General features: G+C 37.2%; 1 protein-coding gene across 1 annotated transcript in view; it reads right to left on the reverse strand.

Moving 5' to 3' along the window:
• Positions 1-1846: 1846 nt before the first annotated feature.
• CLCA2 (chloride channel accessory 2) overlaps positions 1847-14372 on the reverse strand; it is a 36675-nt gene continuing 24149 nt past the window's right edge. The window contains exons 12-14 of the mRNA XM_029949337.1: positions 13300-13470; positions 9737-9970; positions 1847-2353 (exon numbers count right to left, since the gene is read on the reverse strand). Coding sequence (XP_029805197.1) covers positions 1911-2353; positions 9737-9970; positions 13300-13470 — 848 coding nt within the window. The 3' untranslated portion in view covers positions 1847-1910. The remainder of the gene's footprint in view (positions 2354-9736; positions 9971-13299; positions 13471-14372) is intronic.

The raw sequence follows: 14372 nt of genomic DNA on the forward strand, positions 1-14372 counted from the left end.
ATTGTGGTATTTATCATTTTAATTTGTTGTTGGCTAATAGTGTTGATAGCCTTTGTATGTATGTACTTATTGCCCATTTATATATACTCTTTGTCAAGCCTCTGTTTAAATCTTTTGCCCATTTTATTGGGTTCTTTATCTTTTTGTCACTGATTTGTAACATTTTTACATGTTCCAGATATGACTTGTCAGACATACGTGTTATATTTCTTCCACTCTGTAGCTTGCCTTTTCATTATTAACAGTGCCCTTTGATGACCACAAATATTTAGTTTTGATGCAGTCCAAATTATTTTTTAATGCTTTTTTTATGCTTATGCTCTAAGAGAGGGGAGAAAGGACTGACTGCCTAGTGGGGACTTGAAGTCTGTATCTGCAAAACTTTAGGCACTATGAAATTTAGAATGTTAATAGGCAGATGTGGGATGCAGTATGGACTGCAAGGAGGCAGGGTAGATAAGAGAGATTTGCTGATCATTTTACCCCTCAGCACCGCTTTGAGTCTCTGACTCAGGCTTTATGTGTTCTTTCTCTTTTTTCTTGTCCCAATTCCCCACAATTTTCTCCCTGCTTCTCCAGAACTTAATCTAATTTTCATTCTTAACTGGACCTGGGTATAAAATAGATCTATTCCACATTATTTTTTGTATTTATTCAATAAAGTTTAACATTCCTTAGTATACAAAGCAAATGATTCTATTGCTTAATAATGTGAAAAAATAAGGATATTAAAGTTAGATGAAAATTGATTTTTATTTCCTTGTGATCTGTTTTTCTCTCTCTGTTCACCCCTGGCCCCCACAGGAAAATAACCTTTGGTGGAGAAAGGACTCCTAGAGTCTTCTTTCTTTCTTTCTTTTTAAATATTTATTTTTGAGAGAAAGAGAGAGAGAGAATGAGAGACTGGCAGAGAGAAAGGGAATCTGAAGCAGTCTCCACTCTCAGTGTGGAGCCTGATGTGGGGCTCAAACTCACAAACCATGAGATCATGGCCTGAGCTGAAGTCAGGTGTTTAACCAAGTGAGTTACCCACGTGCCCCAATAGAGTCTTCTTTAAACAAAAGATAGGATCAGTTAATCATTTCCAAAAGTCAGTCTCTCCCCCCCACCCCATCCCTCATGGCCTCTTCTTTGGGTTGAACTCAAATAAAATTATATAGACTATGTGCATTAAAATAAGCTTAGAACTATGTCTCCTTCTTTACTTAAAGCCTTATGAGAGCTATAACCATTTTTTTTATTATTAAATAACACCCAAGGTAATAACTTGGAGAGCTGCTTTGGTGAGAATAGAAACTTATATGCAATAAATTCAATAGACCTCTGTTATCAAATCAGTGTTAGGGGACAAGGATAATACCCACATTTTAATGTTAACTCTTACAGTGAACAAAGATATCTCTGAGCATTAGCAGTGGGATGTGACCTGTAGTATAGTTAACAAACGGCAAGAGGTGAAGAACTTTACAACAGGGGCTTCACATATAAAATAAAAAGCAACCTGTTCTGAACAGATAAGGGGAAATGAAAAATTAATCAATGTAACTGAACAATTGCTTCATATAGACGGTTATACCAAACTCCTTTTCTCTACTTGGGGCTATTTTTCCTCTACAATAAAACAAGCCTTTCTTGATTCTTTAGTTCAACTTTGCCCTTGCCTTTGCTTTCAAAGACATTACCTTGGAGAATAATTTTTATTATTTTGCCCATAGCCAAAGCTTAAGGGTTTCCTAATTTCCTTCCAAAAATGAGTGTTATAAAAGATTTTTTTGGTGTCTATCATATAAAAATCTGATCTGTATTATACAAAAACTCAAAGCATTTTTAATAGTTTTGATGTTAATTTGACTTTATTGGTATGTTTTTATAGTATGCAAAGGCCATGGATCTCATATCTGTACATTTGTTTATATTAGTTTTGTTCCATTCTCATTCTTGTCTGCTCTCTTTTTCCTGTTTAACGTACAGTGGGTTACAACTACAGTGAGGCAAATGATTCCTATCGAACTCACTGCTGTCAAAACTCCTTTCAGTATCAGATGGTCTCTGGCAAGTACAGGAGCAGGATTTGCGGGGAGAGACAGAGATACCTGGGCAATGTTAGACACAGCAGACTTTAAGGAGTTCTGATCTATTGCTCGTATTGCCACATAAATTCTGTGGCTTTCTTGTGTCTCTCCATCAGGTTGCTGGTCAGGTCCATCTGTGAAAAACTTTGGTGAGAATGTAAATATCTCCTTGGTGCCAGCTTGCTGAGGATTTAGCTTTGATGTATTCACTAGAATGGCATTGTTAAAGTCATCTTGAATATTCTGTAAGCTTTTACTCATTCTTATTTCATAGCTGTTAGCTGAAATTAAAAAATATAAATAGAAAGAATAAATCACTTAAGTAAGTTTTCTAGCTTATTAGAAATGACTAATGAGAATAGCAACAAAAAGTCAAAAATACCTAGAAATAAACATAACAAAATTTGCATATGAACAAAACTTTAAAGGACTCTATAAGAACTTATACTAAAACCTAACAAGAGGAAAAACTTATTATGTTATTTGAATAGGAAGATTCAACATAATAAAGATGTTATTTTTCCCTAAGTTATTTGGTAAACTTATGTGATTCTATAAAAAGTGCTTCTCATATCCATTTTAACAAGCTTATTGTAAAGCTTAAATTGAAAATAAATGGTCAGGGTTGGCCACATAAAGTCTTAAAAATAGCAATGTGGAAGGACTAAACCTATATGATGCAAAAACACTGTAATGTTTCTAAATATAACAAAAAAACTACCATTCTAGTACGTGTAAACTAATTATCTGAAAAGTAGGCCAAATACATCCAGGAATTTAGTGTATAATAGAGGCAGAATTCTAATTAATGGGGGGAAATAAAAAGTTTTTGATAAATGGTGTTCTGACAGTTGGGTAAAATTATGTAAAAAAATAAAATTGGATCCATGTCACAAACCTTTTTTCCAGGATAAACTCCACAATGATCAAAAAGTTGGAAGTAAAAAATTAAAATATTAAGTATTTCATAGGAAACATTAGTTAAATTCCAGTATGGTCTTGAAGTAGGAAAGACCTAATTAAAATTCAAAATTCAGAAGCCATGAACAAGAAATTGATACATTTGAATACATAAAATGAAAAACTTCTACGTGGGGAATATCCTCTTAAGCCAAATATAAGCATAAATGTTAAGTGACAAAAAAATATATGTTACTTAAGTCAAAGGTAAAAGTTTAATTCTGAGTTCTGATAATGGCTAAGTGGCTTCACTTAGACTGCCCCTCCAGCAGATAATGGGTATGAACTCTGAAGAAGGCAAAACACAGAACAACCAAACAACACAAAGCCACTGAAGCACTGGATTCAGATAAAAATAGGCAGAAACAAGAGGAGTTATAATCCTAAAAAAAATTTAAAAAAGGAAACCAGAGTAGGAATGATTCATGAATGCATCTTTTCCTCTGAAGGCACTTCCCTCTCCTGTCCAGAGAGCTGGAACTGAAAGCTACCTTCCAGATCAGGAAATCGGGGGGGCAGAGTAAGAGATTGCCAGAGGGGCTAAAAATTGAAGGAGCTGGAGGGGGACCAGCTCAAAATCTATATATTAACTTTTTTCAAGCCATTTGGAGACATCCAATTATGCATGTATGGGTGAAATATTAAGAGCTCAAGAGACAAACAATAGCTAGAAGGCCGAAAAACGGAGCAGATTTTTATACAGATATATAGCGATAGGTATAGATTTTGGAGTGTGAATCTTGCCAAGTTAGAGGAGCTTTGTAATCATCTGGAGATACCAAATAAACACTGGAAGAGCCTGGGTGGCTCAGTTGGTTAAGCATTCAACTTCGGCCTAGGTCACCATCTTGTCATCCCTGAGTTCAAGCCCTGTGTCAACCTGTTTCAGATTTTCTGTCTCCCTCTCTCTCTGCCCCTCCCCCACTCACCCTCTGTCTCTCTTTCTCTCAGAAATAAACATTAAAAAATATTTAGAAGATCAACAGAAGATTGGACACAACAGAAGAGAAATCAGTAAGCTTGAAGACACGGGCATAGGAATCAAACTGTAGCTCTTAGGAAAAAAAGAGACAAAACAAACAGAATCTCAGTGATCGATTGTTGTAACTTGCTGACTTATCCATTTCGTGTGGGTATTGTGTTATGCTATGTTAATATTATCTAGGAAGGAAAGAAGAAAAAAAATAGAACAAAATTTTTTTGAAGACACAATAGCTGAACATATTCCAAATCTGGTCAAAAAGAATATTCCAAAAATCCAGGAAACTCACTAATCCCCAAATTGAATATATATGGGAAAACCATACTGAGGCACATCATGGTCAATCTGTTGAACACCAAAATATAAAACAATTTAAAGCAACCAAAGGGAGAAAAAAACCACTTTATACTTAGGAACATAATAGTAAGAATGATAGTTGACTTCTCATAAGAAAAAAATGAACACAAGACAATGAAATGACATATTTAAGTGCTGAAAGAAGAATCTATTGCCCAACAATTCTATATCTAGTGAAAATGTACTTTAAAAATTAAGGTGAAATAAACACATTTTCATATAAATGAATCCGAAGAGAATTTCACCCAAAGACCTGAGTGACAAAGGAAATGATGCTAGATAAAAATTCAGACCTACAGGAAGGAAGAAGACTAGAAATGGTGACCATCTCGGTTACTAAAAAGGGTCAATTCTTTTCATTAAAATTTCTTAAAAAGACAATTGATTGTTTAAAACAAAAACCATATCAATGCACTATGGGTTTCATAAAAATATAGAAGTACAATATATGATAAGACAACAAAAGATAACAGAAGGGTACGTGGAAGTATACTTTTGAAAGATTCTCACATTATGTGTGAAATGGTAGACATTAATTCAAAGTATACTGTGATAAGTTAAGAAAACTGCATGTTGTAGAACAGCCAAATTTGGAGCAGCTAAGGGCAGGAATTTTATTGTTTTGATTTTCCTTATATTATTTTGATTTTTCAAATTGGAGTAAGATACACATAACATGAAATTGATCATCTTAACCATTTTTATATGTACAATTCAGTAAAATTTTAAGTGGTTACATTCACATTGCTGTGCTGTTTTGAGTTTCAACCCATGTGAATATATTACCAATTCAAAAATAACATTAATAACAAATAGTCACTAGATGTAAAAAAGGAAGCCACCTATAGTACTAACCCACTCTAATAAGATCATAATTCTTATCTGAAATTGCTAAAAATAGATTTAACAATGAACAGAGGAGCTTCAAACAAAGATTTTGTCCTAAGAAATGAAAGCCATAGGACATTTCAAGTTTTATTTAAAAAATGAAAATATTCTGATGACTATGTTGTGAACAGTTTCCAAATGTATAATAGTTTTTTAATAATGAGACTATTTCTATTCCTGAGTAGTAATTAGAGGAAAGCACCCTTAGAGAAGGTTGTCAAAAGAAAATAGGCTTTATGTTTGAATTTATCAATCAGCCAGTTCCGTCTGGGTGAACCCACTTGGAGGTGAGCTACCCCCTGCTGCAGTTCAAATAAAGGGGGCAGACATGGATAATAAGCAGGGCTGACCATCTGCTCCCAGTCAAGGTGGAACACATCATTGTTCCCATGTCTATTGTTCTCCATGGGAAAAGCTCTCCACAGGGTTCTCCCAGAGTCTCCTGGATAATGAAACAAGTAATTTTCATAAGCCTTGGCATTTACAAACATTTTCCACATGTATAGCCCTCCCTCTGTGAAATTGATCATCTCATTTAAAATAAAACGATGGGGACTCGGGAGGTTAAGTGTGATGCCATGGTCAGCAGTTAGAAAGTTGTAGTGCTGGAAACGAATTCTTTCTTCTAACTCCAAATCCTGTACACTTTCTACTATGAGCACCTATGAAACTTTATGTAGGACAGCTGTGAAACTGCAAATCTGAAACAAACTCAGCTCACGTATTCATAGAGAGGCTCCTTCTATCTACACTAGTTGTATTGCCCGTCACTGTGAGAGAGAAATTAGGCTGCTTCTGCATCTTGGACCTCTTAGGTATATATCTCTCTAAGTTTTGTCTCTAACTCTGCTTTCACAGTATTTTTTAAGCCAATGAAAGTAGTTCTATGGCCTTGGGCAAGACTCTTAAACTTTCAGGGTCATTTCCTTACATCTGAAACAAGGAGGTAAGATTAGTATGTCTTTGAGATCCCTTCTGTCTCCAAAATGTTATAAATGCTGATATTTCCTGAGCAATTTATAGGAACCAGGCACTATTTTAATCCCTCTCTGTGCTTTACCTCATTCAATTCTCAGCAGTGCTCTGAGGTAGCTACTCTTACTACCTACTTTTGCAGATTAAAAGCCAGAAATTAAGTAACTTGTATCAGGTTACCCACAGGTAAAAGATGCTGTGTCTGATTCTAGAGCCCAATACCTTAATGCTATGCCACACAGCTTCCCTCTAGGCTACACTCTTTCCCATTTCTTATTTCCCAATAATTGTACTGTTCCAGTTACCAAGGCTTACATCTTCATCAGCACCTTTACCAATAAATTCCTTGTCTGGAAAGCTCTGGGCTTGGACTGAGGACAGAGAGAGGAAGTTGAGACTCGGTCCCCTCCTCAGGGAGTTCTCCCTTTACTAGTGAGAAAAATTCCTTCTTCCTCTCTTTGTTTGAAATCCAGGCCATCCCCTAAGGATTATTTTAGGTTTCTCCTACATTAAATGTTCTTCCAGCTCCAGAGCATAGCTGAGGGTTAGGGGAGGGGATAGTGGGAAGAACAGTTGGCTGTCACTGCAGCTTCTTCAGAAGCAGCACATCTTCAACAATTTTAAAGACAATCTGTTGAACAATGGTTATCCAAGAATATGGTGGAAAGATGTCAGAGGAAGAGCATGCAGGTCAGGCTGTCAGGCATGTAGGGAATACAGTATGTAGGGAACTAGGTACAACATTGGTGCTTTTTTGTGGTCTGGCCCCACGAGGCTCTGGCCAGGCTCCTGGTACAAGAACCTGGCCTCTCCAAACCATACAATTGCCAGGGTGTTAAACTATATTTTTGACTATTTTATGTCTTTTTCCCCTGAATATAGGATTATAAATTCTTGGGAGTGCAATGACCATCTTAAATTATGTTTATATAACGTTTAGAACTGTGCTGAGTATTAATAGCTACTTGGTAAATATATTTTCACTTTAATTTATGGAAAGATATACAAAGGAAATTAACTTGATAGCAAAGATATATAACATACTTGTTGCTCAATTTTAACAAGTATTTTACCCCAAACTTATAATGAAAACCCAAGGAAGTAACCCATTTCCTTCATGCCTCGCCTGTATACATTCCCAGACATAATGGTGATCTGATAATGTTTTCTCTGTAACATGCAACTGGTCATCTTTTCTAGGATACTGCGTATGGTGAAGAGCTGTCACCTGGATATATACTGATATGCTTGTGCATATATTAGATATTCCTTTATTGCTAACAATGTTTTTAAGAATGGTCACATGTTTTATCATTGTAAAGCCAGAGACATACCCCCATTATTTCTAACTCTGGTCAAATATGTGAATACAATGCCTCTCCAGACAATAATTTGTGTGGGGGGGAGTCAATATAAAAAAGCACATGTTTATGAATTAAATAGGTACCTCCTTGCTAGTTGGTCTATTTGTGACTAATTGGTCAATTTTGCCATTGCTGAATCATCACACCATTAATGACTGATTTCAGCAACTTAATACACACCCCGCCATCCCCCCGCATTTCTTTTGTGGTTTATGGTTTTGACATCATAAGGAGCCACATCTGCTTCAGTCGTCCCTCTCATCGGTAAGGCCGTGTGAAGGTCTCTTTATTCCCTGGTTAATGTCCTTTGTAATATCAATGCTAACATACCATATGGTTCTATTTCTTCTTTTTAAGCCGTTAGTAACCACCAAGGCACACACTTTCTTTCTACTCTTTAAAAAGATTTTAAAATGTTTTTAAAAATTCATTTTTAAGAGAGAGAGACAGAGACAGGACACAAGTGGGGGAGGGGCAGAAAGAGAGACACAGAATCTGGAGCAGGCTCCAGGCTCTGAGCTGTCACAGAGCCCAGTGCAGGGCTGACTTGAACCCGTGAACTGCAAGAGTATGACCTGCGCCAAAGTGGGATGCTCAACCAACTGAGCCACCCAGGGGCCCCTGTCCCTACTCTTTTAATCTAGTGGGGTAGCTGAAACTCCTGGGGCACTGAGAGAACAGTTCCTGGAAGGGATGGGGAATTGAGCTTCTGTTTGTCTCAGGTAGCACGCTGCATTTCTGAGGCAGTGAGGAAGGAGTGGGAACACTAGGTGGCAGGCACCACTCTTACCTTTAAATACAGATGGGAGTGTTTGTGGCTCCTTATTCTAAATAAAAAGCTAGAGAAGGCAGTAGCAACACAAATGAGGAGTCCCTTTCTGACTTTATATGTGTCACTTCATTTCTTCTTTATGATACCTTATGAAATAAACATTTGTAGTCCTATTTTCCATTTAAGGAAACTGAGGCCAATAGAGGTTAAGCAACTTGCTGAAGATCAAACAACTGGGCTTAAAGCCGTAGAGGAAGAATTATTTTTCCTGACATGTGAGTTGTAGCTTTTTCATTTATACAAGAGGCATATCCATCCCACAGTTTCCATCATTTCATATCTCCAATCTTTAAATGAGGTGAATTCTTAATTCAGGATGCAAAGTATTTTACTTCCTTTTCCTCTGCCAACAAGAGATGGATTTTGATAAAAGAAGACAAAGCTACGATATTGATGTTCCTCAGTGGCACAGAATTGTTTGTAATTGAGGTGCTTTCTGGTGAATATAGTAAATGGACAGAAAAAATTTTAAGCCAAAAAATGATAACCCAAGATGGAAGCAAGATTGGCAAAGGCCCAATGTGGTTACTCTTATTTACTGGTAATGACAAAACAAGCTTTCAATAGAGGTTGGTTCTAATAGGAATCTCAATCAGAGGCAACAGGAAATGAGCTGTTTAATGTATAATCAATGATAACCATGTTTTGGTGATGGCAGAGATGTTTAGAAAGGTTATTCCTGAAGAAAGGTTATTATTTTGAGTTGTTATGAGGGTAAAGGAATGATGGTGGAAGCGTGAAGCCTGGCACAGGGCTTAGAAAAAGAAAAGTTAAGAAAGAAATTCATCAATGTCCATGCAAACAAAGCTAGGAATGCCCAAATAAGGGAACTGGTTCTAGTTTCCCTAATGAAAGTGATGTTCAGAAAGGGGGCCAAAAATGCACCAAGTTTTGCATAGCTTAAGGGAATTATTCCCCTAATCCTGATTTGTATTATCTTTGAATTCACTATTCACTATCTAATCTTCAGAAAACTAAATACCTCCAGTATTTAGAAGCTCATGCTCTGTAATGTAGAATCTATTTCTGTTGACTAGACCACCCAGGCATGGGGTATTTATGTTTCCAATCAAGATGATCAGTGTCAGTTAGTTTACTAGAGCCTTCTCAATTTTGGGGGAGCTGATAAGCTCTTGTTCCTAGACTCTCATTCCATGTAAGGCCTATGAACAACTCAAAGCTTTTCATACAACTTTCTGCAGCTTTGTCAGCTCTAAGCCCCCAAAGCATTTTTACCCAACTAACTCCTAACATACTTATAAATCCCACCTTGTAGAAAAACAGATAGTGAAACCAAGAAGCCTACCCTGGCCTTGATCATAGTCTCCTCCAGGTGCTGTCCATGACAAAGTCACCTCCTCTTCCACTTTTACAGCTTCCAGGTCAATGATTTTGCATGGTGGAAATACGTCAGGCTGGGGGTCAGATGGAACTCCGCGCACGGACAAGGAGCCCCCTGAACTTATTCGGCTGAAGCCCCACTTTTGCTCCTTCTCCTGCCTGCCCACTGATTTTCTTGGGGCATTCATCTGAATGTTACCTGTGAACATGAAAAGAAACACCAAAACAACAAATTAGAATCTCCTGAATAGCTTGTTTTTGAGAGATTACTGAGAGACATTTTAAAACCTTTTTTCTTTAATTTATCTTTAGAATAAGTGAGTTTATTTATTCCACAGTTCATTCATTCATCCATCCATTCACTCACTAAATGCATATATTGAGTATGTGCTCCGCCAGTAACCACAGACAAAACAGTGCCCCCTGATGGAATTTATAGTCATACTGATAAACCATACTTATACCTGGTGATAAATGTAGAAAGGAAAGAAGTGGGGTGCTGTGAAGAAAAAGAACACAGGTGCATAGTTTATAGTGGCATCCAGGAGGTAACATTTAAAAGTATCCTAAAGGGTGAGTAGGAGTCAGGCAGGCAAAGAGTGGAGATAATAATATCTCAAAGGGAACAGGTTGAGTAAAAACTCTGAGGTACTAAAGAGCTTTGCAAATTAGAAAAACTTAATTAAAGCAAGGAGATAGTTTGAGATAAGACAGGAGAGAGAAGCTCACGTAGGGCCTTGCAGGCCACTGTAATGATTTTAGAGTTTAATCTTACAAGCTATGGGGAAGCAAGGCAGTGGCGTGGTCATATTTACTCTCTAACGGGTCACTCTGGCTGCTCTCGTTGGAGAAGGGGTTCTAGTGTAGCAAGCAGTGGGCCCTAAGATAGCCACTACAACAGTCCAGACAGGGGAAGAGGGCAGGTCAGGCTGGGTGACAGCAGTGGGGAGGAGGGTGGAAGGAGGCAGTTTGAGATGTGATTTGGAGGTAAAATCAATAAAAGCCAGTCCTGGATTTGAATATGGAATGGTGAAGGAGCGGGGGGGAAAGAAACAGCTCCAGGTTTCTAAAATATGCAGCTTCAGAGGAAATGCAGGCTAAAGAGAATGAGACTAAATATGTGAGTTGCAAGGTATATGATTCCATTAAAGCACTGATTAAAGATGACAAGGAGCCAGTTAGATGTAGATTTTAAGCTAAAAAAAAAAGAAGTTTTATCTAGATTTAATAATTTTGAGCTTGCAAATTTGGAAGTTATAGGCACATTGATATTATTAAAGCCATATGGATTAATGAGGTTACCTAATAAAAGTTTCAACTATAATGTTAAATAGCACTTATTGAGTGCCTGGCTCACACGTGCCAAGTACTTATTTAAATACCTTATGTGTACTGACTATTTAATTTTCCTAGCACCACTACAAAGAGAGTACAAATATTACCCCCCTTTTTCAAGATGATGAAACTGAAGTACACAGGAACTAAGTAACTTGCCCAAAGTCACCAAGCTAATAAATGGAGGAGCAAGGTTCCAAACCCAGGCAGCGTGGTTCCAGATGATAGGGTGAGAAAGTTAGGCCTGAGCTCTGAGATTTTCCAACAGTTAAAGGCTCCGTAGAAAAGGAGGAACTGGAAAAGGAACCCAACAAGAAAATTCCAGAGCATAAGAGGTAATCATAGAAACCAGGAGATGGCAAAGGAGGAACCAGCTGTGGCATACGCTGCTGAGTTCAGATAAAATGAGGACTGAAATATGTTCATCGGATTTAACAGCAGTGCGGTCATTGGTGGTAGGCCAGAGCAATTCCAGTGCAGCGATTTGGGTGGAAGTCAGATTGCGATGGGTAGAGAGTAGTAAATTGGAGGTGAGACAGTGCAGGTGGCAGGATTAGACTAATGTCATCAAGGATGTAGATGACAGAGAAGTAGAAAGTATCTGAAGGGAGTTAAATATAGGATGTGATAAAGCATGCTTCAGTGTGGCTCAGAGGGGCCAGGAGAGTGGGACCATGCAAAGGTGAGCTCATAAGGCGTCTGGATCAGATCCAGAGCAGAAGCCAGCAGAGACACTGGTCTTTGGAGAGGAGAAGAAGGATGCAGACATTACTGTGTCTGGAGATTTGGTGGTGTGAAAATAAAGCAGCTCTCATTTTTTAGTGAAGTGTGTGCTCCAGATGATCATCTAAAAGTGAGGTGATAAACGTTATGTTTAGTAGGCATGCCTAGAGAAACCTATGTTTTTCTTTCTATGCTGCTAAGGGCTTCTCCAAGATATACAGATAAAAGCACAGTTGTATATTAGTTTTGTAATTTCACTGTATACTGGGTGCTAATATGTATATTCTTTAAACTCATGGGTTTTAAAAAGATACTAGACAAGACCGTAGGCTTCAAGCTCCTCAGTAAGGATCCAGTGTTATTTTACTTGTTCTCCCAAGTTCCCAGTTCCTGTCACCTAGCAAACCTTCAAAAATGTTTGCTATATAAATGAAAGAGGGAATATTTATTTACAAGTAAGGTATTATAGCTAGATATGAAATCATATCTCAGCAGTAAGACCATGTTACCTTGCAAATTGATTTACATTGGCTTTAAAGTAACCTGAAATAAATATACGTGAAAGTAAATTATGTTTTAGGCATCACGAAAATTAAAATTATCAGGAGATGCAAATTCACTGGATCACCTTGATTAGTTTCTACTTAAAGAACAAAAATATAGAATCATGTGTCCAATTTTCCATAGCTGATTTAATTATAAATTAAACTACATACATAAAACTGAGCATAAAGATTATGCAGTGTTGGAAGTAAGAATGTTTAGAAATGGTTTTTGAGATTGTTTAAAATGATTATAGCATATTTTGTTTGTCTGTTATACTGTAACCACTGCTTCCCATCAGGGGCTTTATAATAATGGTGTTAAGAAAAGATTTAAAAATATTTTAAAGTTATTTTTAATTATTATTTTAATTATTTGGTGCTTTTATCTTGAAGGAAGACAGGACATTTTCAGGAATAACTCAGTTGTCTATAATGTCCAAACTTATTTATTCAGGAACTCCTTTTTGGTGTGGATCATTTGGGCTGTTTGCATTTTTCTTTCAACTGCTAATAACTTTTGCCTTTTTTTCTCACCTAAAACCTCTATAAAGGAAATACAGGAGCTGTAACTGAGAAAAAACACAATGAATCTCTTTATCTGTTAGTAGTTCTGATGAAAGAGCCACAAGAAAGAGGCCAAAATAATGGTGGCAATGAAGGCACAAAAATATCTGTGGGAATTATCTGTTGCCTTCCTGTTATCCACTACCACGAATAGCTGAAGATTGAAGAGATAGGCAACAAATTATGCATTGATGTAAGCATAAATAGTTTTGAAATTCCAACTCTCTTTCTCTTTTTGTCATTCCCTTCTCCCTCTAATACACACACACATACACACACACACACACACACACACACACACACACCCAGAGATATACACATTCAATGATGTTATTCAAACAAAAGCACTAATGATTCTTACCATTTGCTATGTAACCTGGTACATACATAGCCCGACTCCCGGGAACAGAGTGGGCTTGGCTGCTTATGCTGGAGGAGTGCCTGACATGCACTTTCAAGCTGTATCTACCATTTACAGCAAAGGAGAAAAAATACCTTGAGTAAATTCCATCATTTTTTATAATATCAGCACCTGCATATATGTATATAAGAAAAAGCTGTGTCAACAACGTCATCAGAGTTGATTACCAATATTTAATTAAATCTTTAAAAAATAAGTTTTACTCCCCTGATTCTTCCCATTTTAGCATGTACTGTCGTGTTTGTAGTTACTTTTAATATTAAAATCCAATGGCTCCTTAACTTTCCCTGTGATTTCTAAACCTCTGAAAAATTCTTTTCTTTTTTTTAAATTAAAAAAATTTTTTAAAATTTATTTTATTTTTTGAGAGACAGAGAGAGACCGCACCAGGAGGGTTCAGAGAGAGAGGGAGACACAGAATCCGAAGCAGCCTCCAGGCTCCCAGCTAGCTGTCAGCACAGAGCCTGATGCAGGGCTTGAACCCACAAACCGTGGGATCATGACCTGAGCCAAAGCCGGACGCTTAACCAACTGAGCCACCCAAGCACCCCTGAAAAATTATTTTCTAGAGGTGAATGAGTTCTATTTCAGTGCTAATAAAACATTTAATTATCAACTTTAGAGCTCTCCTTCTTATCATTAAAAATAATACTAGTTTTTCGTGGAAATCAAGCATATTCTTTTTGTTTATGACCCTTCTGAGATAAAAGCTATTCTGTTCCTAGGAAATAAATATAGATGCATGTATACACATTTTATAAAATTGTAAGGGGTTTATGAATGTCCTGCAGCCCTGATTGGAAAAAGAAACTGGTTGTTGATCAAGTAATGTGAAATTATTTAATTTTCTCATTAGAGGGTACATGGAACTGCTGTTCTAGATTCTAAGGGGTTTGCTGACTTGGAGCTGACAGGCTTGTTTTGTCTACTGTGCTTTGCTTCAAGAGACATTCTGAAGGCTTGGCCAGTCCTAGACTTCTTTCCTCTCACACTGATCCTTAGAGAGGAGTTCA

This window comes from Suricata suricatta, chromosome 8 (assembly GCF_006229205.1).
Source record: "Suricata suricatta isolate VVHF042 chromosome 8, meerkat_22Aug2017_6uvM2_HiC, whole genome shotgun sequence".
Classification (NCBI taxonomy): Eukaryota; Metazoa; Chordata; class Mammalia; order Carnivora; family Herpestidae; genus Suricata; species Suricata suricatta.